The 27,583-nt window shown below is 40.7% G+C and overlaps 1 protein-coding gene across 1 annotated transcript in view; it reads right to left on the bottom strand.

The window, feature by feature from the left end:
* LOC133364896 (macrophage mannose receptor 1-like) overlaps positions 1 to 27,583 on the bottom strand; it is an 81,806-nt gene that overhangs the window by 32,405 nt on the left and 21,818 nt on the right. The window contains 8 exon segments of the mRNA XM_061585882.1: positions 345 to 493; positions 2,234 to 2,349; positions 4,222 to 4,335; positions 6,601 to 6,758; positions 16,148 to 16,330; positions 23,671 to 23,817; positions 25,801 to 25,914; positions 27,056 to 27,220. Of these exon segments, the coding sequence (XP_061441866.1) occupies positions 345 to 493; positions 2,234 to 2,349; positions 4,222 to 4,335; positions 6,601 to 6,758; positions 16,148 to 16,330; positions 23,671 to 23,817; positions 25,801 to 25,914; positions 27,056 to 27,220 (1,146 nt within the window).

Here is a 27,583-nt window from a genome sequence, read left to right as displayed (position 1 = left end):
CAAGAATTGCCTGCCTCATCTTCTGTATTACAACAAAGCTGAGATTTGAGTAAGGGGCTTTCAAAAGATTGCACAGAGATACACTTTCAGATCGAACCAGGTCAACACGAATTTAACAAAGTAAATTACTAAGAACGTATACTCCAGTGAAGCAAAGTCAGTTTGGAAAATTCATTTGGGGTCATAAATAATAAATTCTAACAAATATTTAAGCAAATATTTTTTCTTCTGTCTGGGAACAGTTTAGAAAGGATGTAATAAAGAATACAGTGAGAATTTGGGCTTTCAGTGGGAAATCCAGGTATCTTACTGTGTAACCATCTCTATAGTATATGTCTACATACCAGGCATTTCTGAATTCCAGTGAGTGTATTTGACAAGTTCTCCACTGGCCCACCTGAATGTTCCTCTTTCTTGTACATCAGAAAGACCAATCCAGAAATGTGTTTCTGGCCTGAACCCAATCAAACTGGTAAAATATGCTTGTTCGTATCTGTAGGAAGAGAATAAATGACAAAACTAAATTTTCATAGTGTGACATTTCTATGAAATATTTTGAAACAGAAGTCATGAAAATGTATCAATAAAGTGCATATGGTCCATATATCAATCTACTGTGCAAAAAAGTGCTGACTCCACTGAGATAGCACATTCATTCCTGTGGGAATAAATTACATATTTTTTCAGGAGGGAAATATTACAACACCTTAGAAGACTACTGGGACCAGAGAAGAAGAAGCCTTTTTCAAACACTGTAAAACTGCATACAATTATTATGCAGAAGGATTCAGCCCTTTCCTTTTTAATAGACAGAACTGCAACCAGGAAGCTGGATATATTTTTGTATAATTGATGGCCTTTGGATAACTATTAAAGACTTTGCCATTTGGAAGGGAGATTGGATCTCAGGGGCAGGCCCTACCACAAACCTCTGTATGTTGATAATCTATTTGCGTATAACAGTGGTTCCTATACATTTTTCTTTCACAGACCACTTGAAAATTGCTGAGGGTCTTGGTGGACCACTTAATGATTTTTCTGCCTGTTGTAGTAATTGCAATGCACCATGCTAGATTCTGCATGATTTTTAATTGTATTTTTACAGATAAGCTGCTTATCACCTGAATGAAGCTCGCAGACCACCAGTGGTCCATGGATGACAGTTTGGGAGCCCCCGATGTACAGCATATGAGCTTCAATCCCAATTTTCCTTCTCTGAATTGAAGAGTTCACATTAATGGAAGAGGTTTTCCTACATCCCCTTCAACTTAGAGCCCCCTGCACCCCTTGAAAATGTGCTCCTGGGGGTTGCAGGACCCTTGCGAATACGGTGAGATATAGTGCAGGAAAGGAGATTCACATGGAAGGATGAGTTGGCAGAAATTACATGAACAGAGGGGCAATTCAGGATCCAAGGCATGGATTTTCTCAATGAGAGATCAAAGATGCAAGTTGTATACAAAAATGTAAAACTATGAAATATGTATATTCTTATTCCTTCCTAAATAAAACAGTCTGACAATATCACTCTGAGCTGATACACAATTAACCCCCCTAAATTCTATGCTCCCTTCTTCCTAACCCTTCTCCAGCATAAATCCACCTGCCCTTCTCCTGGTGGTCTTATCTGTAGCCACATTTTATGTTGATACTGACCTTAACTGAGGTTAATGGAAGTCAGGACTATCATTTTTCATTCATGTGACACAGGGTGGCCAATCCCTGGCCTGAGGCCCGATGCAGCCCTCAGGACCCCCTCTTGTCTATATATCCCTCTAGCTCCCCTCCTATCCACCAGCTGAGAGGGAAAAGAGCTTTGATGTTGTGCAAAGTATGCACCTGCAGCTCCTTCCTCTTTAAAAGTCTGCTTCAAGAAGATCAACCCAAGGGAGAAATTCTTAACCCAGAGGTAGACTGGAGTTTCTTGAAATATGCAAAAAAGCTATCCATGAATTTTGCAATTGTATGCATGCAATTTTTGTGATGCAGTTGCATTTTGAGATTGGCAGCTTTCAAAAGCCACAAGGCAAGGCTTGCAGTTGAGCTGTGCATTTACATATTTCTGCTGAGATTACTTTTTTTTATGTTTGTATAGTCAGGACAGATATGTAGTGTTGGAATCCCTTTTTGTTCTATAAACTGTAAAAAAAAAAAGTCAATGTGAAAATGGCCTTAATAAAAACGTGTTCAGTGTTTTTACTTCAGGCAAAACTTAAAAAAAAACAACTTTTACCTGTCTTCAACAGAAGCCAAATACGCACCATCCTTTATACATGTTTGATTTGCTTCAGCAAATGTTGCAAATACATTTCCGATCATATAACAGTATAAACTATGTCTTTTCCAACCCTGCTGGGGAAAAAATGAATAATAGTGTATATTACAGAGTATGCATATTTATAACCTTTTAAATACTATACTGAAGATTACACTGTTGAAGCTAGAGAAAGAGACAAATGAAAATGAAAGGGACAAAACCTGGATGGATTCAGAAAGTAATTCAGCTAAATACTTCCTTAAATGAAATGGGATATTAGAAATGGTTAATCAGTAAAGCACTTTCCTGAAGGGATATCTGTTTCATTAAGAGGGTTTTGTTTTACAGAGATATTAACCCAATATAACTTTTTATTATGGTAGTCTTTGGTCTGGTCTCTTAAACAATCTTTTTTCTCTCTCTGTTATTGAAATATTTTGTTGAGGACCTTATGCTTGTCTGCTAGGACTCCAGAGGTCTGTTGATGTTGGAAACTGTACAGTTCCGGCTAATCAAGACTTTATTTTCCCAGATTAACTTTTATCTGTTCAGAATATTAGGATAGTCTGTTTGATTCAACTTTATTCTTTGTTTAAGAAGAGCCAATGGCATTTACAGCAACAATGGACATCTTAAAAGAATGATATACATAGATTATTTCAAGTCTTGGGTTCAGGTTAGGTATTATCATTACCATTCTTCCAGATTATCTTTGTCTGTATTGAGAAAAATTAATGCTGCCATGACCAACATATAAAACTGACTGTGAGATTTATTATTGATTGGTTTAATATATTTGTATTCCACCTCATCAAAAGATTGTTTTAAAGAAGGCTTACAATTAGCGGGATGGGGTTAAAAAACAAAAACAGATGACTTACAAAACAAGCAAGATAAAATAGCAATGGCACATAAAAATCTATACCTAAATACAACACAGTGGTAAATAAGATCAAGATATTTAAGTCTCAAACTCTAAAAGCAGCAGCTACATACATCAACCACAAACTGAACATGAAAAGCCTGGATGAATAAAACCATTTTTAGTCTTGAAACTTATAAGAGGAGATGCTAGGTGTATGAACTTGAGAAGACCTGATTCAGGAAGCAAAACCTGATGTTGTGTATTTTTGTTTTAAACAAAAGGCTTGCTAATTACTAGCTATTTGCTACTGTACTGCAAAGACCACCAGTGGTGAAACAATGATCCCCCAACATCAACTTTGCTGGACCGGCCATGTTGTTCAAATGCCTGATCACTATCTTCCAAAACAGCTACTTTACTCCCAACTTAAGGATGGAAAACAGAATATTGGTGGACAGCAAAAGAGGTTTAAAGATGTTCTCAAAGCTAATCTAAAAAAATGTAACATAAGCATCGAGAACTGGGAAGCCTTGACCCATGAGCGTCCCAGTTGGAGGTCGGCCATTATCAAAGGTGCTATGGACTTTGAAGAAGCATGAGTACAGGTCAAAAGGGACAAACGAGCTAAGTGGAAGGCACGTCAAGCAAATCCTCATTGTGACCATCTTCTATCTGGAAACCTATGTCCTCACTGTGGGAGGCTGTGTGGATCCAGAATTGGCCTCCACAGTCACTTACAGACTCACTGTTAAAGACCTTATCTTGGAAGACAATCTTACTCGGCCACAAGTGATCGCCAATGATGAATGATAATGCATAGTGTAGCCTAGTTGGCTAGAAGGGAACCTGAAGAGAAGGGGCAGTCTGTGTCGTTTCCTCAAATGAATAACCACAATGTACCCACAAGGTTTCGGAATGTCTAATTGTGAACACTGTTGGCAACAGCAGCTGACCACACAAATGTTAGAAAGCAAAATGAGAGCAAGTTTTTATTCCATTCTGTGTTGTTTCGTAGGTGCTACTCACTGAATGTGAGCAACAACCACTTTGAGGAACTGGATGAAAGAACCACCAGGGACCTTCATGTTAACCTGCTTACTTTCTGACAGCCTTCTTCAAATATCTCTGTTTCTTCTGGAGCTTCTTTTAATGGTTTCCTTTTGCAAATGTATCCAAGTTTCACATCACAACATTGATCTGCCCAGAACCCATCCTGCAGTGGACATAAGCAGAAAATATGTCAAAGATCCCATGATGAAGGCACAACCTGGGGGATGTGTGGTCATGGATTCGTTTTACAGAGTTAGTCACCCATGGCCCAACTCCACTGCCTGCTCATTTGATCTGTTTTGCATGCCCTGTTGCTTCTAGCCTTTCTCACCTCAAACTTGTAATTGTTGTTACGTGCCTTCAAGTCGACTATGACTTAGGTTTTATTATTGTTGTTGAGATTTTTAATGTTCTAATATAATTATATGTTTTTATTCTGTACGTCATCCAGAGTGGCTGGACAACCAGCCAGATGGGCGACTAATAAATCTAATAAATAAATAAATAAATAAATATGGTGACCCTATGAATCAGCAATCCCCAACAGCATTTGTTATGAACCACCCTGTTCAGATCTTGTAAGTCAAACTTGTAATTAATCATGATAATTCCCATTTAATAAGTGTGTGACTAGGTTAGAACAGAGCAGACTAGGTCATATATGATTAGGTTAAAACAGAGAGGGATATGTAACAACAGCTGCAAGAGCAGGATTTGAACCCAAATCCTGTGTTTCCTAGTACTGCCTTCCCACTCATCAGGTATTAGAGCAAATTGTCTGCTTAGACCATGCTCTTGTGCTGGATGACATTCTTATATATATGGCAACAGACATTTCCACTGAATTTTTTTTATTTCCAGTATATGGGTGCCAATGCATGTCATGCATACACTGAAACAAGTGGTATGGACTTGAATCAAATGTCTCAAACAAAATTTAACAGATTTAAGGGAGGCTGACAGCTCTTCCAAAGGAATCTGCCTTATATCAGATCAGGTCATTGGCACATCTACCTCAGTATTGTGTTCGCAGATTGGCAGCAACTCTCCAGGGTTTTAGGCAGAGATCTTTCCCAGCCCTACCAGCAGATGCTTGGGACTGAATCTGGGACCTTCTGCATGGAGAACATAGTCTCTGCCACCGAGTGATGAACCTTCCCTCCCCCCCAAGCCTTATCCTTTCACTGCAGTACCATCTGCTACGCATTTTCTGCCCCTTGAGTTCTACCAACTACAGTCCTGGTCTAAAGCAGTGGGGATGTCATGGATGAAGTGAAGCCATCCCATGAAAGAAGTGAATTAAGTGAATTATGGGGAAGTCATGGATGAAGAAATGCCATCCTAGCAGTCATGACATTGCTGCCTGTTGTTCACTCCTTAATATGAATGGTTGGAAAAGGAGTTGTCTGTGGGTAGTATCTTAATTAATGGGTAGCTGAGCAGTTGGTAAGGTCTCTGAGATAAGGTGTTTCTGCATTTATTTTCAAAAACATTCCTGTTTACCAAAGTACTGATGGATGAAGAAGACTGTTCTTGCAACCTGAAAAATCACTGATGAAAGAATGTTTTTAAGCTGTGTTTTACAATGTTTTTTAATTGTAATTCTTGTTTTGGAATGCTTTAACTCTTTTTAGTATTTTTTTTCTTGTTAAATTGTTTTATTCATGTTTGCTGCCCTGGGCTCCTTCAGGAGGAAGGGCAGGCTATAAATTCTATTATTATTATTATTATTATTATTATTATTAAGACTTTAGTCAAGGAAAACATATGGCAAGATGTTGTCCACTGAAGAATGGCATTTCAGTGTGCACTTTTAATGCTTTTTTACAGCAAAGGGAGCAAAACATTTCAAGTGAGTTCCAGAAATGTCGCCTATTAGAATGCGTTAAAGAATGTGTTAACTCTCTAAGGACAACATCATGATGATGGTTTTCAGATAACCATCTGTAAAAGGTAAAGGTGTCCCTGCACTTATAGTGCGAGTCGTTTCCGACTCTTAGAGTGATGTCTTGCAACATTTACTAGGCAAACCGCATATATGGGGTGGGATTGCCAGTTCCTTCCCTGGCCTTTCTTTACCCCCCAGCATATGCCGGGTACTCATTTTACCAACCACGGATGGATGGAAGGCTGAGTGGACCTCGACCCCTTTTACCGGAGATTTGACTTCCTCCTTCCGTTGGAATCAAACTCTGGCCGTGAGCAGAGCTTCGGCTGCATTACTGCCGCTTACCACTCTGCGCCATGGAGGGTCCTGATAACCATCTGAAAGCTATATAATTCATTAAGGAAACACATCACTGTTAGACAAGATGTTGGGCAGTAAATAATGCATTCAATTGCTTGGATAAAATTTGTGACATACTTTGGAGAGAAATATACTTGGAGAATGGGAAGCAAATATAAAGAGGCATCTGCATTATTTTACCTTTCCTTTCATAACCACACAATCTTCTTGCCTGTTGCTGACATGAGTCGGCTTTCCACGTTGCCAGTTAGTGTATGTCACAGGGGTTCCATCTGTCCATTCAAAGTACATTTGAACCTTGAGGTCATTCAGCCCAATCCACAATTCATCAGTTGGTTCTAACACACACGTAGACAAAAATGATAACCCATTTTATGCAAAACAGTTTAAAAGTAAAGCACTTTTTGAACAGAATGCTTAAGAAGCAGCTCCAGGAAGCTCAGCATTTTGCCGATAAAGCAGTGCAGCCTTAGCCCTTGCATTCTTAGGAAGAACTATCTTCTCAAAGGAAAACCTGTTTGCAATAAATATTAATCTGGAATGTAATAATGGGACCTCAACTTTCTTCACCCACAAATGAAAGTCTGCCCATTATTTTTAGCTTGGTGTTCTGAACTATATTTCCTGTGCACTACTGCAATCCTCCCAAAAAAGGAAAATGCTTGCTTTATAGGAAGAAGGGGGATTAGGCCTTACTTCATTAATTTTTAAAAATATAAAAAAGTGAAAAATAAAAGATCCTCTATGCCAATCTTTTCCAACCTGGTGTGCTGGCTGGCACTGATGGGAGTTATAGTCTAAAACATCTGGAGGGCACAGGGTTGGTGAATGTTGCCTTATGCTATTATTTGCATTTTACTGAATGCAAGCAAATACAGAAGAGCTGCAATTTGGAATTGGTAATTAAAATGTTGCTCCTCTTCAGAATTATTTGTTCTCTTTGGTCCAAATGTCCTATGAAGATAGGATGTTACGCAGAGCCTCTCTTAAAGACTTTAACATCTGGAAATGTTAAGTACTTAAGAGCAAAGAGTAGGTCCATTCAGTCCAGCATCCTTTTCCCCACAGTGGCCAGTCAGATGCCACTGTGGAACCCAGAAGCAGAGCATAAAGGCAACATCTCCCATTCCCCATAATGGCTTCCTTAATACATTGACTATTGAATGTTGTTGTTCTTGTTGTTATGTGCCTTCAAATCGATTACAACTTATGGCAACCCTATGAATCAGTGACCTCCAATAGCATCTGTCATGAACTACCCTGTTCAGATCTTGTAAGTTCAGGTCTGTGGCTACCTTTATGGAATCAAACTATCTCTTGTTTGGCCTTCCTCTTTTTCTGCTCTCTTCCATTTTCCCCAGCATTATTGTCTTTTCTAGTGAATCATGTCTTCTCATGATGTGTCCAAAGTATGATAACCTCAGTTTCATCATTTTAGCTTCTAGTGACAGTTCTGGTTTAATTTGTTCTAACACTCAATTATTTGGCTTTTTCGCAGTCCATGGTATGCACAAAGCTCTCCTCCAGCACCACATTTCAAATGAGTTGATTTTTCTCTTATCCGCTTTTTTCACTGTCCACCTTTCACATCCATACAGAGCAGGAATACCATGGTCTGAATGATCCTGACTTTGGTGTTCAGTGATACATCTTTGCATTTGAGGACCTTTTCTAGTTCTCTCATAGCTGCCCTCCCCAGTCCTAACCTTCTTCTGATTTCTTGACTATTGTCTCCATTTTGGTTAATGACTGTGCCGAGGTCCTTGACAAGTTCAATGTCCTCATCGTCAACTGTAAAGTTACATAAATCTTCTGTTTTACTTTAGTCTTCTTGAAGTTCAGCTGTAGTCCTCCTTTTGTGCTTTCTTCTTTAACTTTCATCAGCATTTGTTTCAAATTGTTACTGATTTCTGCTAGTAGTATGGTATTGTCTGCATATCTTAAATTATTGATATTTCTCCCTCCAATTTTCACACCTCCTTCATCTTGGTCCAATCCCGCTTTCCATATGATATGTTCTACATATAGATTAAACAAGTAGGGTGATAAAATACACCCCTGTGGGAATCAATCGGTTTCTCAATATTCTGTCTTTACAGTAGCCTCTTGTCCAGAGTATAGGTTGCGCATCAGGACAATCAGATGCTGTGGCACCCCCATTTCTTTTAAAGCATTCCATAGCTTTTCATGATCTACACAATCAAAGATTTTGCTGTAATCTATAAAGCACAGGGTGATTTCCTTCTGAAATTCCTTGGTCCCTTCCGTTATCCAGCATGTGTTTGTGATACGATCTCTGATGCCTCTTCCTTTTCTAAATCCAGTCTGGACATCTGGCATTTTTCATTCCATATATGGTAAGAACCTTTGTTGTAGAATCTTGAGCATTACTTTACTTGCATGGGACAATAAGGCAATAGTTTGATAATTACTGCATTCCCTAGGATCCCCTTTCTTTGGAATTGGGATGTATATTGAAAGCTTCCAGTCTGTGAGCCATTGTTTTCTTTTCCATATTTCTTGACAAATTTTGTCAAAATTTTGACAGATTCAGTCTCAGTAGCAACTCAATTCGTATGCCATCTGTTCCTGGTGATTTGTTTCTTCCAAGTATTTTAAGAGCAGCTTTCACCTCACATTCTAAAATTTCTGGTTCTTCATCATATGGGTCCTCCGTGAATGAGTGTGTAATCCTTGCATCTCTTTTATAGAGTTCTTCAGTGTATTGCTTCCATCTTCCTTTTATTTCATCTCAGTCAGTCAGTGTGTTTGCCTGTTGATTTGAATTTCCCTTTAATTTCTCTAATCTTTTGGAATAGGGCTCTTGTTCTACCCTTTTTGTTGTCCACATCTATTTCTATACAATAACTATTGTAATAGTTTTGTTTGTCCCTACAAACTAGTCGCTGTATTGTTGCATTTAGGGTTCTGACTATGTTTCTGTCTCCTTTTGCTTTTGCTTTCCTTCTCTCTTTAACCATTTTAAGAGTTTTGTCAGTCATCCATCGAGTTCTTTCTCTCTTTTTAACTAGAGGTACTGTCTTTTTGGATTCTTCCCTGATAATGTCTCTGACTTCACTCCATAGTTCTTCTGGTTCTCTGTCAACTAAGTTTAAAGCCTCAAATCTGTTCCTTATTTGATCTTTATATTCTTCTGGGGTGTTATTTAAATTGTATTTTGGCATTATGATTGCTTTGTTCTTCTTCTTTAGCTTTACTCTGATTTTCAATATGACCAGTTTAGGATCTGTACCACAGACTGCTCCTGGTCTTTGTTTTGCAGAAAGTATGGAACTTCTCCATCTTCTGCTACCAATTATATAATCAATTTGATTCCTGTATTGACCATTTGGTGATGTCCACATGTACAGTCGTCTTTTCCGTTGAATGTTATCTCCAGCAAATGGTACTCAGTAGTGCACTGCCTCTTGTGCTCAGAGGCATACAACCAGTATAATAAGCAACACTTTTGAGTTGTGCTTGGAATCTCACTGGAAGCCAATGGAAGCAGGCAAGAATTGGTTTTATGGCTTTTTATGTGAGTAATGAAAAGAGAGCCCATATTTTGAGCCAGCTGCAGCTCTCACATAAGTTTTCAAGAGCAGTCACACCTAGAGAGAGTCTACTGTTTTTTAAACCCATTCTTGATGGTATTTATGGCTCCCTTTGGGAGTAAGTGCAGGATATAAATCTGATAATTCTCCCTGAGGAAAGACTGCAGCACTTGGGGCTTTTTAACTGAGAGAAAAGGCAAGTAAGAGGTGACATGATAGAAGTGTACAACATTATGCATGGCATAGAGAAAGTGGATAGAGAAAAGTTTTTCTCCTTCTTGCTTAACACTAGAACATGTGAACATCCAATTAAGGTGAATGTTGGAAGACTCAGGACAGAGAAAAGAAAGTACTTCTTCACATAGCACATAGCTAAACTATGGAATTCACTCCCACACAATGCAGTGATGAACACCAACTTGGATGGCTTTAAAAGAGGATTAGAGAAATTTGTGGAGGATAAGGTTTTCAGTGCTGACCATGATGGCTATGCTGTCTCCGCAGTTATAGGCAGTATGCTTCCGAAGACCACTTGCTGGAAACTGTAAGAGGGAAGAGTTCTCTTGTGCTTCGGTACTGCTTGTGGGCTTCCCATAGGCATTTGGATGGCTACTGTGAGGAAAGGGCCATTGGCTGATCCAGCAGGCTGTTCTTACATTGTTAATAAATACAAAAATAAATCATTCTGTAACTCTGAAAGCTGTCTTGAGTTACTGAATAAATCAGGATATAAATAAATGGCAGCAAGAACAAGGAAAGGAGTCATCCTCCCTAATGGTCCCTTACAATCTCTGTGCAGATACTAGGTATGGGTGAGAAAATTGATTTAGTTTGCATTTTCAAGTCGAATCTATCAAATTAGCACTTTCTGAAGCAATATGAGAACTGAAACACAGCCATCCTTCAAAATTCATGCTTATTTGAATTTTGCAATACATTTCACGAACCAAACACTGGCCACCAAAATGTTAGGAGAAAGTGTGCATAAAAATGAATGCATAAGTGAACATAACATGCAAAAATGCATTGTATGATGAGAAAAGGCTTGCAAAAATGTGTACAATAGTCAAAACTACCAGCAAAAATGTGTTTATTCAGAGAATTCACGCCAAAATGCTACAGAATTTTTGTGAGGAAGTTGCAAATTGCAGCAGAAATGTGGAGAACTGAATTTATGACTGGAAAAATGAGAAACGGAGAGAATCTAAACTGACAAAGCTTTCCAACCCTAGCAGATACCCTTGCATACTCATAGGTAAAGGAGGAGGAAGGAAACAGGAGACCCACTGAACCTATAGGAATATTGCACATATGGCTACTACCACATCAGTGGTAGACTAGATGGTACCCTTCCCTCAGTGTGCTTGTCAGTTACAGTTTCCTGGTTTCAAAAAAGCCTCATCCAGCAACATTTGATTAGAAAACAGGTGCATGCTAGTAGCTTCAGTGTTTTCATGGAGTTTCTTATCCCTACCTGTAAGAATTGCCACCATTGAGGTTGAGTACTGAACTTGAGCCAGAATACAGCAGGTGTTTCCTTTGCACTGACCCAGATCTCTACGAATGAGATGCTGCTGCCAAGACATGTACACAGGACTTCCTCTGACTAATTCAACACTCAGGCAGAACGTAGTACACTGTTTGGCTTCCGGCACTTACTGGCACTATAATGTTTGCCTCATGACAGAGATATTGCTTTTAAATTGTTTTTTTTCCATTGCTGCTAGGTCCTGCATCCCTGAAAATTGCACAGTACTGTTCTGTTTGTTCCCACAACAATGTCTTCTCCATTTTTTCCCCACTATTGCACATCTCCTTTATGCTGCAAGATACAGGATCCAGACAGCTAGTGCAGAAAGTTATGGAGGAATCCTCAAAGTGATACATTTCATTGAAACAAGAGAACTAGCTTCTGGACTTCATGGTTATAAAATGAATTGTGCACACCTACCTAGGCATGACACAAGTGCAGAGTTCATGCCCGGAGGAGTCCCACAGAGTCAATATGTACAGTATCAACTAGACATGCGTACTCTCTGCTAAAACTTGAAAAAATACGAAGGGCTGCATCAAGATAATCCCAGTTCTGCACCAAGAAAAGCTTTTGTGATCTGTGTGAACTATGCAAATTATTAAATCTGTATGCTGGTTATTTCTGCATAATTTATTCTGGTTTGGCTAGGCATGAAGAAGTCTACCATTGACCGTCTGATATTTTATTCAGCAACCCCATTCTAGCAAGGTACGTTGTACCAGGTCAGAGTGTTGTTTCTTTTAGGCCAGATTAGCAGCAGCTCTCCAGGATCTCACGAAGTTCTCTTTCCCAGCACCTTCTGTCTGTTCATTTTTTTAGCTGGTGACACCAGGGAATGAATCTGGGAACGTTAGCAAGCAAAGTATGTGCTCTACAGCTGACCTAGATAGGATGCTGCCTTATACTGCGGCACACCCTTGGTCTATCTAGCTCCCTATTGTCTGCACCAGGGGTGGGGAGTCAGTGGTCCTCCAGATGTCGCTGGACTCCCATCACCTTGACCATTGGCCATGCTGGCTGGGGCTAATGGGAGTTGAACAACATCACAGGTCATAGGTTCCTCCTCCCTCGCCTCCACAGACTGGCCGCAGCTCCCCAGGGTTTCAGATGGAAGATTTTCCCAACCCTAATTGGAGATGCTGGGATTGAACCTGGAATGACCTACATGCAGGGCAAGAGCTCTACCACTGAACAGTGGCCCTTCCCTCCTAAGCCTTCTCTCCCAGAAGTACCACCTGCTCTGCATTTTCTGCTCTTGTACAGGATTATAGCACTAAAACAGCCCAGTCAAAGCCGTCATTCTGATCTGATCTGTGCCTTTTCTGAGCCTTTTGATCTGTGACTCTTCTTTTTTTCCACTGGCTCATCTCCCACATTTCATTAGGTTACTACAAATACATATATTGTCCTCCCTTCAGTAGCCTACCCTCTTTCCATATGCATTGTATTTCCAACAATTGTGAGGAATGTGGGAATAGTTAATTGTCACTTCAAGAACTGTAGAGCAAATGTTGCTAGCCAGGATTGGTTGACACTAGTCAGCAGATCAAGGGGTGACTGGGCTCCAGGAAGTAAGGCCTTTGTTGGACATCTTATGATCAGCAGTGTTCTACATTTATAACAAAATAATAAACTGTTGTGTTGGCAATCCAGAGTCATGTAATCTTAAGTAAAACAACATATGGTACCAGGAGTGGGGTGCAAAGAAAAAAGAAGATAAGAAACTGTTGAAGACATGGAGCACTTAAGGCTACCCAAGGAGCTAAAACTCTCAGGTAAAGCTGCTAAATCTTGAAAACAATTTAAACAGATCTTAGAGATATATATGCAAGCAACAGGCTATACAAGAAAGGGTGATGAGCAGAAAATAGCAGTTTTCCTTAACATAGCTGGAAATGAGACTGTGGATATCTTTAATAACATGAAGCTAACCCAAGATGAGAGAAAAAGTTATGAAACAGTTTTACAAAAGTTTGCAAACTATTGTACACCCAAAACAAGTGAGACATTTGAGAGATATAAGTTTCACAAAAGAACTAAAAAAGAGGGTGAATCTTTTGAAGAATTCCTAACAGACCTGAAGTTGATGAGTCAGAATTGTAACTTTGGGCAGCTTGCTGAGTCTCTGATAAGAGATCAAATTGTTATAGGAATTGGAGATTCGAAACTGCAAGAAAGACTGTTAGAAGAAGTGAATTTGGCTTTAGACAAGGCAGTGCAAGTTTGCCAAGCAGCAGAAGTTACTCTTCAAAGTCTGGACATAATGCAAGGGAAAACAGAAGCAGCTGCAGTAGATCAGATACACAGCAAGCAAAAGCAAGGAGAAGTAAAAAAGCAAGCAAGGAGAACAGGACTCTTCAGAGAAACTCCAAAAGAAGAGGCTGCAAGGCAAAGAGCCTCCACTTGCAGAAAATGTGAAATAAATCACCTGAATAGGCAATGTCCTGCACTAGGAAAGTGGTGCAACATATGCAGACAATATAACCACTTTGCTAGTGTCTGCAACCAAGAGCAGCAACCACAGAGGAGAGGACAAAGCATACCAACTAATGCAGTCTATCAGGATAGCACAGATGCTGAGGAGGAGTTCTGTGTGGGAACAGTGGCTGCAGAGATAGGAGAGGACTGGACTGTTGCACTCAAGACTAATGGAAGAGTAACTAATTACAAAAAGGACACAGGAGCAGAAGTAAATGTGCTTCCTGAACTACTTGTGGAAACAGTATAGAAAAAGCCAAACTGGATCAAGAGTAAAAAAGTAAAATTGGTTGCCAGGCCCGGCCTCCAAGAGGCCTTCTGTATCTTTAAAAGCTGTGCAGGCGGAAAGGAGAATTCCACCTTGTGGTTTTTCCCATTACAATGTTGCAAGAACACCTGCACTTGGCTGACTTTCTCTTCTCCTAAAGATACAGGATCAGTCTCAGGCCCTGAACCTGGCAACCCTAATTCAATGAGATGGCAGATGCAAAATATTTTTCAATTTTGGATGCATCCTTGGGTTTTTGGCAAATACCGTTAGATACCAAAGTGCAAGGTTATGCACTTTTAATACACCCTTTGGGAGATATTGTTTTTGCAGGCTCCCATTTGGCCTTAAGTCCACCCCTGAAGTCTTTCATAGTCCTGTACAGCAAATATTTGATGGGGTTCCTGGAGTCGAAGTGTACATTGATGGCATCCTTGTGTGGGGCAGAACTGAAGAAGAACATGATCAGAGGTTACAAGAGGCTTTAGAGGAATTGATATGTTTACCATGGCAGGTAGAAACTATTTGTTAGTTGTAAATTATTTTTCACATTACCCAGAGGTGGCTTTGTAAGCAGGTATTACAGCATCACAGGTTATACAGTGCATAAAATCTATTTTTTCAAGACATGGGATTCCACATGTGGTCATGTCAGATAATGGCCCTCAGTTTTCGGGATATGAGTTCAAGAAATTTGCAAAGAACCATGGTTTCAGGCATGTCACATCAATACCAGGATACCCTCAGTCTAATGGGCTGGTGGAAAATGGGGTGAAGATCATAAAAAGATTATTGAAGAAAGCCACTGCTTCAGATGGAGAGCCACATTTGGCTCTCCTGAACTATCGATTGGCACATTTGGTACATGGCCTGTCACCTGCTGAGATTTTAATTGGCAGAAAGCTGAGAACTAGACTGCCTAGCTTGGTGAAGGATAGTCCTAAGGGTGTTACTGATGTCTGCAAATATCAAAGCATGAGTAAAATGAAACAGAAAATGTACTATGATGAGGAGTCTAGGACTCTACAGCCACTGAAACCCAATGACATAGTCGTATACATGGTGGTGACTTGTGGAGTCAGAAGGCACGTGTTTTGCAGGAGGTAGCTCCATGATCATATGAAGTACAGACATCTGATGGACATTCTTATTGCCATAACAGGAGACATCTGCAGCTTATGCCAGGGCCAGAAGACAGGAACTGTAATCAGCAACAAGACATGAACCAGCTGCCTACAAACAGTGGTACACTGGAAAAGAATGAGGAACCAAAGGAACTAGATCCTGAGATAGTGACAGAGGAAACTGGAGCAGCACCACGCAGATCAAATAGATTACGTCGAGCACCAGAAAGACATATTGAGCCATGCTATCGTTTGTGTTTCAATGTAACATTACTATATTTTTGTTTTGTTTGAAAAAGGGAGATATGGGAATAGTTAATTGTCTCTTTAAGAATTGTAGAGCAAATGTTGCTAGCTAGGATTGGTTGAAACCAGTCAGCAGATCAAGGGGTGACTGGGCTCAAGGAAGCAAGGCCTTTGTTGGAAGTCTTATGCTCAGCAGTGTTCTACATTTATAACAAAATAATACACTGTTTTGTTGGTAATCCAGAGTCAAGTAATCTTAAGTAAAACAACACAAGGAACTGCTAAATCAATAAGAATGTTGTCAAAGATATAAACAGAGAGACAAACAAGCTTTGCCAGTCTGAAAAATGCTGGGAAGAATTCATTTCAGTTCTTGATATTGTCTCATATTTCTTAATCCTTGGTGGGGTGTGGCAGGTTTATCAAGCTAATGCTATTTATATAAACTACTGCTGGTATTCATAACAACAAACATGCTAATGTTTAGAATTTAATATTAACAAAACTATGTCCAAATACTCACTGTACCCAAGCTGAGAAATTATAAAGCTGTACTCTTCAACACTGTGTATACTTGCAAGATCTCCACCGTCCTTCCTGCATAATGCTAAGGCATCATTCCACAAGGTGGTTTCTCTGTGAATCTTGTAACAGTGGCCTGCATATGAGATCCACCCCTCAGGACACTTAATAGGCACATTTGATTCTGAAAAACAACAGCCACAACCAATAATACCCAGTAGCCATATATAGTATATGCACACAATGCTGTATGAATTGCACATATTGTTATGAGCATGCATGTGTGCACCCTTTCCTTCTTAATGAAGCTCAGAGATTTCATGTGGTTCTTAGGTTAAAATAACAGAGTTTTTGTGGACCAGAATTCACTTTCAGATGTGTGAAGTCTAATCCTCAGGTAGCAGGTATGTGTACACATGGGTGTAAAGGGGAAGGCATAGAAGCTGGAGTTAAATATCAATGAAATGCAATAAACATTTGTGATAATTCAATTAGAGCTTGTATCTATTCAAAACGAGCACAGTGACTCTTCACAAAAGTAGTAATTCATGAAAACAATCATCTTAACTGGGGGTGGGGAACCTTCTTCATCCTGAGGGCCAGATTTCTTTCTGGGCATCCTTCTGAGGGCCACATGCCACTGGTGGGCAGACCAGAGGTAAAAGTGGGCAAATGTAAAGTTTTCCTTTGTGCAGTAACTGCTGTTCACACACATCCCCTCCATCCTCCAGCAAGAGGTATTGTCAGACTTCAGGGACATTCCAGCCAAACAAAAACAGTTGGGGGGGTGAAGTAGGGGCAGTAAGTGGTATGGCCTGGGCAGAGTTCCAAGGGCCAGAGAGAGAGGCCTGGAGGGCTGCATTTGGGCCCAGGCCTAAGGTTCCCCAGCCCTGACCTTTACACTATTCAGGCCCAAGTGAACAGAACTGAACTTTTTGGTGAGTTGCAATTCAGCAGTTTCCCATCAGAGTTTCTTTCTCATTCACTTATGGGCAGTCAAAGAGGCTGAAATGTTCCCTCACTGGTTTCTGATGGGATCTCCCAGCCAGACAGCTTTCAAGGGATTCCTTCCTTCAGCCTTTGAAATGTGCATGTGCTTTCAAGCCCATTTTCTGGGCACAGCATTCAGGGCTTGTAACATTTTGATCCCATTATATTTAAATCGCCCAGTCACAGTGGTAAGAGAGGTGAACTTGCAGACCTTTCCAGAAATTTTCTTCGTTGTTGGGATCACCAGTTCTTTGGGAAAGTCCTGTACAATTGGTCCCACTCCCTGTCCACACAATTCTATCAATTAAATGTCAACCTAGCTGCATGGATGTATAGGTTGGTTGTTATGCATCACCGAAAAAAGAGGAAATGCATCAAGAGGAAAAAAACAGCCAATCTGCTACCAGATCAGGGTCAAGGCTCTTATGTTACTTCACAAAGCGTTACATAACTTGTGCCCAAAGTACTGTAAGGACCACTTGATTCCTTATGGTCCACCTTGATCACTGAGACCTTCTGACTGGGAACTTTCGATGGTTCCCATGCCCCTGAGCTTTGGTCAGCCTTTACCAGGAACCAAACCTTTAGGGTGGCAGGCCCTTCCCTGTGGAACTCCTTGCCAATAGACTTCTGGCAGGAGTCAAGTCTGCTCTTTCAGAGGCTTTTTAGAAGAAACATAGTTTTTTTTTATCAACCAGTCTTTATTGGTGTTATTGCAGTATTATTTTTATACTGTACACTAACTTGTTATAGTTTGTATTTTATTTACTGATTCAATTTATATCCAGCCCTTCCTCCCAACGGAGCCCAGGGAGGAGTACGCATCATCTTCAAATAGAGGGCTGTCATCTATAAAGTAGGACACATGTCCCCTAGCCACCCTTCATGGGTAACATGAAAAGGGTGCCTTGTTTGTGGGTAAGGGGGAATCAAAGTTCTAAGATCCCATAGGCTGGAAAAGAAGCTGAGAAAACTGTGCCAACATCACACAGTATATTTTTAGAACATAGATGCTTAAGTGAATAGCACATGAGACAGACAAATTTGGGCCTTGAAAGACTTGTAAATGGATATAAGAGTTGCCAACTTTGGAAGCCAAATTCTGACATCTGGACAGGACTTAGAGGCAGGGCTGTCTGGGTCCAGGGTGGAGTGGAGTTAGCAGTTTCTGAGAAAGCTTGGAGCAGAGTCCCATGCAAAATATTTGCCTATGTTGCAGAGGGAAAAAAAGTGAAGGAAGAAGAAAACCAGTCTTGCTCCTTGCTTTTTTGGCAATGTTCCATAGGATGGCAGAAAACTCAAACAGGCTGATTTTTTCTTGCCTACCTTACTTTCAACCTTACTTTCAACTGAACAAGGTTGCTATCATGCATACATGCCTTTCAAAATACATTATGACTTGTCCTGCTTAATGTATGAAGCAGCTCTAAGAGAAAGGGAAGCTCATTCTTGGCAAGCAGCGGAACAAACCCTATATCATTTCCCTCCTGCTTGCCAGAAACAGGATATGGCTTTGCTGCAGCAGCAGCGTAAAGTCTGCCACCAGCAAATTACTGCACGTGGCTGGGGAGTCAGCACATTGTAAATGGATGAATGTAAAAATGTAAGGACAGCGAACATGGGCTTAAGAGGAGCTATTCTATAATGTGCATGCCAGAACTATCTGAAAAGCTGCAAGTGAGGGAGGGTTTAGCAACAAAAGCTTGGAGTATCCATGAAAAGCTTGGAGTGGAACCTTGTAGTTCAGGGATGGAGAACCTGTGGCCTTCCAGACAGTGGAGACTGGTGGCTCCGATGTCAGTGGGGCAGTGAATCCACTCTGGGTTTTAATCCAAACTTTCAAGGAGCTGTCCAAGGTGCTTAAAGTTTGGACTAAAGCCTGGAGCAGATTCACTGCCCCACTGATATCGGAGCCACCAGTCTCAAACTGCATCCAGTTGTTGTTGGACTGCAACACCTATCCTCCCTGAGTCATTAGCTATGCTGGCTGGGGCTGACATTTATGTATTTATTTCACTTATTTATATCCCACCTTTCAGCATACAAATGTTACCAAAGATCTGTAAGCTGCCCAGAGAACTTCACATTGTGGGGTGACATACAAATGTCACAAAAGGTGGCTTAAATCTACTTTGCAAAGTGGCTTGCAAGAAATATTAAACTATGTCCAAAAAACAATAAACAATATCATCATATAAAAAGTCATGCGGATCCTTCCCAAAGGGCAGTTGGTGATAAATTGGGCTGGGAGGGGAAGTTTCACTAGAACAGGGCAGTTAACAGTAGATGATCCTGTGAATGACAGGGGAAAGCTCAGGTGAAGTCCAAAAACATCTATCAGGTCACAGAGTCCAAATCCTGGATGTAGTTAGATTGAAGGCATATGAACATAAGAACATAAGAACATAAGAAGAGCCTGCTGGATCAGGCCAGTGGCCCATCTAGTCCAGCATCCTGTTCTCACAGTGGCCAACCAGGTGCCTGGGGGAAGCCCGCAAGCAGGACCCGAGTGCAAGAACACTCTCCCCTCCTGAGGCTTCCGGCAACTGGTTTTCAGAAGCATGCTGCCTCTGACTAGGGTGGCACAGCACAGCCATCATGGCTAGTAGCCATTGATAGCCCTGTCCTCCATGAATTTGTCTAATCTTCTTTTAAAGCCATCCAAGCTGGTGGCCATTACTGCATCTTGTGGGAGCAAATTCCATAGTTTAACTATGCGCTGAGTAAAGAAGTACTTCCTTTTGTCTGTCCTGAATCTTCCAACATTCAGCTTCTTTGAATGTCCACGAGTTCTAGTATTATGAGAGAGGGAGAAGAACTTTTCTCTATCCACTTTCTCAATGCCATGCATAATTTTATACACTTCTATCATGTCTCCTCTGACCCGCCTTTTCTCTAAACTAAAAAGCCCCAAATGCTGCAACCTTTCCTCGTAAGGGAGTTGCTCCATCCCCTTGATCATTCTGGTTGCCCTCTTCTGAACCTTTTCCAACTCTATAATATCCTTTTTGAGATGAGGCGACCAGAACTGTACACAGTATTCCAAATGCGGCCGCACCATAGATTTATACAACGGCATTATGATATCAGCTGTTTTATTTTCAATACCTTTCCTAATTATCGCTAGCATGGAATTTGCCTTTTTCACAGCTGCCGCACACTGGGTCGACATTTTCATCATGCTGTCCACTACAACCCCGAGGTCTCTCTCCTGGTCGGTCACCGCCAGTTCAGACCCCATGAGCATATATATGAAATTAAGATTTTTTGCTCCAATATGCATAATTTTACACTTGTTTATATTGAATTGCATTTGCCATTTTTCCGCCCATTCACTCAGTTTGGAGAGGTCTTTTTGGAGCTCTTCGCAATCCCTTTTTGTTTTAACAACCCTGAACAATTTAGTATCGTCAGCAAACTAGGCCACTTCACTGCTCACTCCTAATTCTAGGTCATTAATGAACAAGTTGAAAAGTACAGGTCCCAATACCGATCCTTGAGGGACTCCACTTTCTACAGCCCTCCATTGGGAGAACTGTCCGTTTATTCCTACTCTCTGCTTTCTGCTTCTTAACCAATTCCTTATCCACAAGAGGACCTGTCCTCTTATTCCATGACTGCTAAGCTTTCTCAGAAGCCTTTGGTGAGGTACCTTGTCAAACGCTTTTTGAAAGTCTAAGTACACTATGTCCACTGGATCACCTCTATCTATATGCTTGTTGACACTCTCAAAGAATTCTAATAGGTTACTGAGACAGGACTTTCCCTTGCAGAAGCCATGCTGGCTCTGCTTCAGCAAGGCTTGTTCTTCTATGTGCTTGGTTAATCTAGCTTTAATAATACTTTCTACCAGTTTTCCAGGGACAGAAGTTAAGCTAACTGGCCTGTAATTTCCGGGATCCCCTCTGGATCCCTTTTTGAAGATTGGCATTACATTTGCCACTTTCCAGTCCTCAGGCACGGAGGAGGACCCGAGGGACAAGTTACATATTTTAGTTAGCAGATCAGCAATTTCACCTTTGAGTTCTTTGAGAACTCTCGGGTGGATGCCATCCGGGCCCGGTGATTTGTCAGTTTTTATATTGTCCATTAAGCCTAGAACTTCCTCTCTCGTTACCACTATTTGTCTCAGTTCCTCAGAATCCCTTCCTGCAAATGTTAGTTCAGGTTCAGGGATCTGCCCTATATCTTCCACTGTGAAGACAGATGCAAAGAATTCATTTAGCTTCTCTGCAATCTCCTTATCGTTCTTTAGTACACCTTTGACTCCCTTATCATCCAAGGGTCCAATCGCCTCCCTAGATGGTCTCCTGCTTTGAATGTATTTATAGAATTTTTTGTTGTTGGTTTTTATGTTCTTAGCAATGTGCTCCTCAAATTCTTTTTTAGCATCCCTTATTGTCTTCTTGCATTTCTTTTGCCAGAGTTTGTGTTCTTTTTTATTTTCTTCATTCGGACAAGACTTCCATTTTCTGAAGGAAGACTTTTTGCCTCTAAGAGCTTCCTTGACTTTGCTCGTTAACCATGCTGGCATCTTCTTGGCCCTGGCGGTACCTTTTCTGATCTGCGGTATGCACTCCAGTTGAGCTTCTAATATAGTGTTTTTAAACAACTTCCAAGCATTCTCGAGTGATGTGACCCTCTGGACTTTGTTTTTCAGCTTTCTTTTTACCAATCCCCTCATTTTTGTGAAGTTTTCTCTTTTGAAGTCAAATGTGACCGTGTTGGATTTTCTTGGCAATTGGCCAGTTACATGTATGTTTAATTTAATAGCACTGTGGTCACTGCTCCCAATCGGTTCAACAACACTTACATCTCGCACCAGGTCCCGGTCCCCACTGAGGATTAAGTCCAGGGTTGCCGTCCCTCTGGTCGGTTCCATGACCAACTGGTCTAGGGAATAGTCATTTAGAATATCTAGAAACTTTGCTTCTTTGTCATGACTGGAACACATATGCAGCCAGTCTATGTCCGGGTAGTTGAAGTCACCCATTACTACCACATTTCCTAGTTTGGATGCTTCCTCAATTTCATATCTCATCTCAAGGTCTCCCTGAGCATTTTGATCAGGGGGACGATAGATCGTTCCCAGTATTAAGTCCCTCCTGGGGCACGGTATCACCACCCACAATGATTCTGTGGAGGAGTCTGCCTCTTTTGGGGTTTCAAGCTTGCTGGATTCAATGCCTTCTTTCACGTATAGAGCGACTCCGCCACCAATACGTCCTTCCCTGTCCTTCCGATATAGTTACCGATGTAGAACCGATATGGTTCTGGTTGGGTGCCAAGAACCCATTGCAGACTTAGTCCCCAATCCTGCACATACTTTAGTGGCTTAAACATCCTTTGATTTCACCAGTTCACAGGATTGTAGGCCATTGTAAATTTGTATCTTCCACATGGCCTTATTGACATCAGTGCAGAAACTCTGCTAAACAAACTGCTCATCTTAAATAATAATTATTTAGATTGTGTCGCTAAAAGGTGGAAAATTAAAACAAACTTAATTTAGGAAACACCTGGGCATGTTTGCACAGAATGCTGAAAGGAATGAAAGGAAATTGTGACAACACATTGGCATGGTACACAGGGATATTTATCAGTATATGCTTTTAAAAGCAAAGTGGTATTTTCCTGTCTGTCAGTGTCAGCATCTCTGTTACAGAGGTGGAATTCGCTTCCATAACTTTCTAGAAACTGGAGGCTTCCTTCTCACGTTGAAATAAATATAAAATACAGGAGCAAAAGGCAAAGGGGGTGCTTTTCATTCAAACTTCTGATGCTGAGAACATGCATGCTGTTATGTTTTGCAGCCAGGTTCCCTTCAGGCTGAAAATAATTTGAATTTAAGTACTTCCGGTGGGCTACAACCACTGGGGGGGGGGAGTCAGAGCTTGGAAAAGTTACTTTTTTGAACTACAACTCCCATCAGCCCAATCCAGTGGCCATGATGGCTGGGGCTGATGGGAGTTGTAGTTTTAAAAGGTAACTTTTCCAAGCTCTGGGAAAAGTGTGCTTTGTCAACAGCAGACTTCTGTCAAATAAAGAAACGTCGTCTGTTGCATCTCTCATTCTCTTGAGGTAATATAGCAATAAATAAGTCAGAAGCCAGGGACAGTTCATACAGAAGACTTTGAACAAGCCCCCATATATACAAAACCCTTTAGCTGCCAGCACAAAAAAGCAGGCACTTCTAAAGGAGAGTAGATTGTTGGTAGTGGCAGCAGCTGGTACTGCTGAAAGGGCAGAAGAAGTTCTCCGTGGATGGCTGTAGGAGCTCCAAAACTATAGATGCTGCTACAGGCACCTGGAGACTTCTGTACATATTAGGGCTTATTACATGTTCCTGTGTAAACCAGCCAACAGAAAATGATACTACCTTTTCCAGAACTAGGTGTTTTAAAGACTCTTCTATGCAGGGGTTTTGAAAAGGCTCAGAAATGCACCTGAAGAACAACATTAGAAAACTCACTTTTTGCATCAGTATATAATGCTGACTTCTTAAATCACACTCTGTTGTATTCATCAACCTACCTGGAGGAATAACGATGGAGTTCAGACTGGCATTTCCTTTTTTACAAATGTAACCAAGTTTCTGACTGCATTCTAGAGTTTCCCATTTGGCATTTTTATTGGGATTTAATGTTCCACAGGTTTTCCCAGGCTCTGGGGAAGGACTTCCTTTAAGAAATGAGTACAAACAAAAAGTAAATTCACAAACTGTCAGCTCATGGCCTTGGTTACAAAATGCCATTGTAGCCAATGGACATGTAAGAGGTATTTATTATTTAATGTCAGCTCAGTAATCAGATCAGTACATTGAATTGATCTAGGCTGCCATTTTGTTAACGTGTTCAATACAGTGTTTCTCTCAAAGATTTCAGGTCATCAGTTTGTAGTTATGATGAACATATGAATGGTTCATCACAAGTGGCATCTATTGCTTTAGCTTTTCTCCTCTCACATGTCAGATTTAAACAACATGCCACTGTCTTTTCAACCATATTATGGTGGCCAAGATGTGGTTTAGTTCTCTTGGTGCCAACCTGAGAAAATAAGAGTTGTCAAACACCTGGCAGGACACAACATATGACTGGCGGATACATTCAGATCAGATTTGTGTATTTGACAGCCATGGATATGATTATCATTTGTCTAAATTTAGTAAATATCCCATATTTTGGCCCCAAAAAGGTTTCAGAACAGTATATGGAAAATAAATAATAATTAGGCAATTTAAAAGGTTCCAAGTAATACCAGGAACAATGACATAAAACAGAAACATCATCAAACAAAACAAAAACTGGCAGCAATGATCATAAACTAGCAAATGAAAGCATGCTAATTTAAAGAAAAGTGATTTAAACCTGCCTATGGAATGCCTGAAAGGAAGGAACCAAACACACAGCCCATGGAAAAGCATTTCACAGCTCTGGGGTGGCAACAAACAAGGCCCTGCTTCTTATGGAGGGCAGTCTGGCCTCTGAGTAGGTGCCACTTATGCCTCACCAAAAAAGAAGACCTAGTTTATATGCATAGACACAAATTTAGAAATAATTAATATATTAGTAACTATAATAGATCTCACCAGAGTGGGGAAGACTGAGCAGGTGACTAGTGTACCTCCTCAATCTGCTTGGGGTTCTTTATCTTTAAAATGGACATGGTCACCAGGCAGTCCTTCAAATGGTGGACATTCATATAGCGAATTGTCCTCTTACTGCCATTCAAATTAAGGATTGCCCTCTGTAACATAAGAGAAATGGCCATCTTATCTCCAATTATCAATGGAGGCTGGTCCATTAGGGCAAATGTGGTGCTGCCCCACCAACCTCAATCTGCCTTCAGCCCAGAGCTTGGAAAAGTTACTTTTTTGAACTACAACTCCCATCAGCCCAATCCAGTGGCCATGCTGGTTGGGGCTGATGGGAGTTGTAGTTCAAAAAAGTAACTTTTCCAAGCTCTGCTTCAGCCAGCCCTCACTTGCCTGCCTTCTTATGCAGTTCTAGTGCAGAGGGTGGCTCTGCCTGTCAGGTTCCTCTTCCTTAGTCTCAATTTGCCATTATACAACTCAGCAGGGTAGAGGTTGAGGACAAAGCTAGAATTAGTTGGCTCTGCCTGCCATTGCTTCTGCCCCACCTACTGTTGGTCCCTCTGCCTTCCACTCTACCACTCCCAATGGGCACCAACAACCACTGCCAAGTATGATGAAACCTGAAGCAGGGCCTCCTCAGCTGACCTTTAACCACAGGGAGTTTCATAAGAAGCACTTCCTGAACTATCCAAGATTCATTTCATTTAGGGTAGGGGTGGGGAACTTGTGGTAGCCGCTCAGATGTTGTTGAACCCCAGCATTCATTAGCCCCAGCCAGCATGGCCAATGGTCAGGGATGATGGGAATTCTAGGTTCCCCACTCCTGATGTAGTGCCTTATAGGTCAAAGCCAGCATACTGAACCCCAATACATGTGTTTTGGAAATCAAAACAAAAAATTCAAGATGAGAAGATGAAATGGAGCATCATGAATTACACTGTTAGTGGAGGGAAATGTGAAAGTTTTTTTTTTCTATTGCAGATATAACAGGGAAAACCTACAGATTTGAGCAAAATTGAAAAGACAAGTGCATGTGCACAATATACTAATACCAAAACAACAATAGTTACCTGGCGCCCAGTTTAGGTATCTGAAAGGAAGGCCACCACTCCATTGCCATCCATTGTTGGAGTCCAAACTGTTAAGACCAAACCAGAGTTCAGTACTCAAAGTGGAAGTTAACCCTAAATGAGCAAACAAAACACAGCAAGTCCTCAGTCTCAGAAATCTAGACAACATAACAGAGAGCAACAGTTACAGGCAACTGGGCAAGGCAGGGACACAGAGACACAGAATGAAAGAGAATTTCAAACAGTTGAAAACTTCTCCCACCTTTGCAGTGTTATGATGGGATAAGCAGCATCTGTCAACATTTTCCTTTATAGGCATAACAGGACTTTACTAATTTGAGAGGTCTACCTGCCCTGTCTAGTCATCATATTTGCCACAAGGAGAACCAATCAGGAGTCAAGTTCTACTAGTTTCAAGTTTCATACTTACAAAAAATAAGCATTTGTGAGCATTCTCACATGCTCACCTTCACAGATCTTGGTGATCAAATACATGATGTAATTTTTAAAATGTTGAAAGTACCTTTGCCTTATCACTGAATCACCACAACTTGCTCCTAAATATATAGTCTCAGGAGGCATGACTTCCATGGCAGAGAGTGTGATACATTGGCAGGTTGAACTGGAGTATTTCTGTTTTCAGAAATCAAGCACTAAAGACATCAGTATTAATCTGATTGATTCCTACACTGAAAAATGAACACTGACGATGGTGATTTAGAGGATTAAGCAATGTTTCCAGTGAATGCAAATCTACTGCTCAGCATATGCAAGAGGGCAAAAACTAGACTTCTATAGTATCGGTACATAAGCTCAATTTTTTTCACTGCTGTGACAACACAGCACAAAAGTATGATTCTTAAGCTGGAGAGTATACTTCTAACATTTATGAAGCAACACAATAATATCACTTTTCAGATGTTACATTGTACAAGGAGAGGAGATGCAACAAGTTCATGAGCGCCATTCCTACTCTCAGCCTCCAAGCATTCAGTTTAACGTGTCCGTGCATAGATGTTACATGGATATACCTCTTTCTTTCTGTGCAGTTGAGAACCCTGCTTATCCAGAGTTCCCAATCATAAAGAACCATACATCTGCACAATTGTCGTAGAAATGTAGGATTTATGCACATGTTAATGCACAGAGCTCAGGAATGAGGATGATGCAAGTTCTACTGTGCAACTTTTAAGTCCTCCCCTTTGGTTGAATTGCAATGTAATATATGAAGTACCCGTGCACATCAATAACTTACCTGCCAGGTACATTTGCTCATGTAACTCTGTAATGCCCAACAAATCGGCACTTTGTTGCTGACAACTTTTCCTAGCTTGATGCCATGTTAGAGCAGCATTTGCGTTTATCTGGTACTGTACGTTTGTCAAAGGGTCTGTGTTCCACATCTTTTCCATTCCATCAACTATAGGAAAAAACAGAATAGGCTTCCAAAATTCATTATGACAAGACTAAAGACTATCATTAGTTATAAGGAGACTAGATCCATAATCCTGCAATTACATATGGACTTATATATCTATTTTCTGAATGGAACTAAGAAATATACCATCTATGATTAATTGCTTCCAATTTTTTTTTCAAGCTGCTAAGGTTATTTGGCCAAACAACTAGAAGCAACATGAAAGAGTCCCCACTCCCACTCACAAAGAATGGATGACTAAAATGTGTGATATGATCATGCACAAACTGGATTCATGAGGTTAAATTCAGGGAAACGATTCCTCTTTTCTAGAAACATGGCCCTTATTCTTCGCATATGCTCCCT

Source organism: Rhineura floridana, chromosome 10 (genome assembly GCF_030035675.1).
Source record: "Rhineura floridana isolate rRhiFlo1 chromosome 10, rRhiFlo1.hap2, whole genome shotgun sequence".
In the NCBI taxonomy this organism is placed as follows: Eukaryota; Metazoa; Chordata; class Lepidosauria; order Squamata; family Rhineuridae; genus Rhineura; species Rhineura floridana.
The sequence above is the reverse complement of the archived record's forward strand: the minus strand, read 5'-3'. Positions and strand labels throughout refer to the sequence as shown.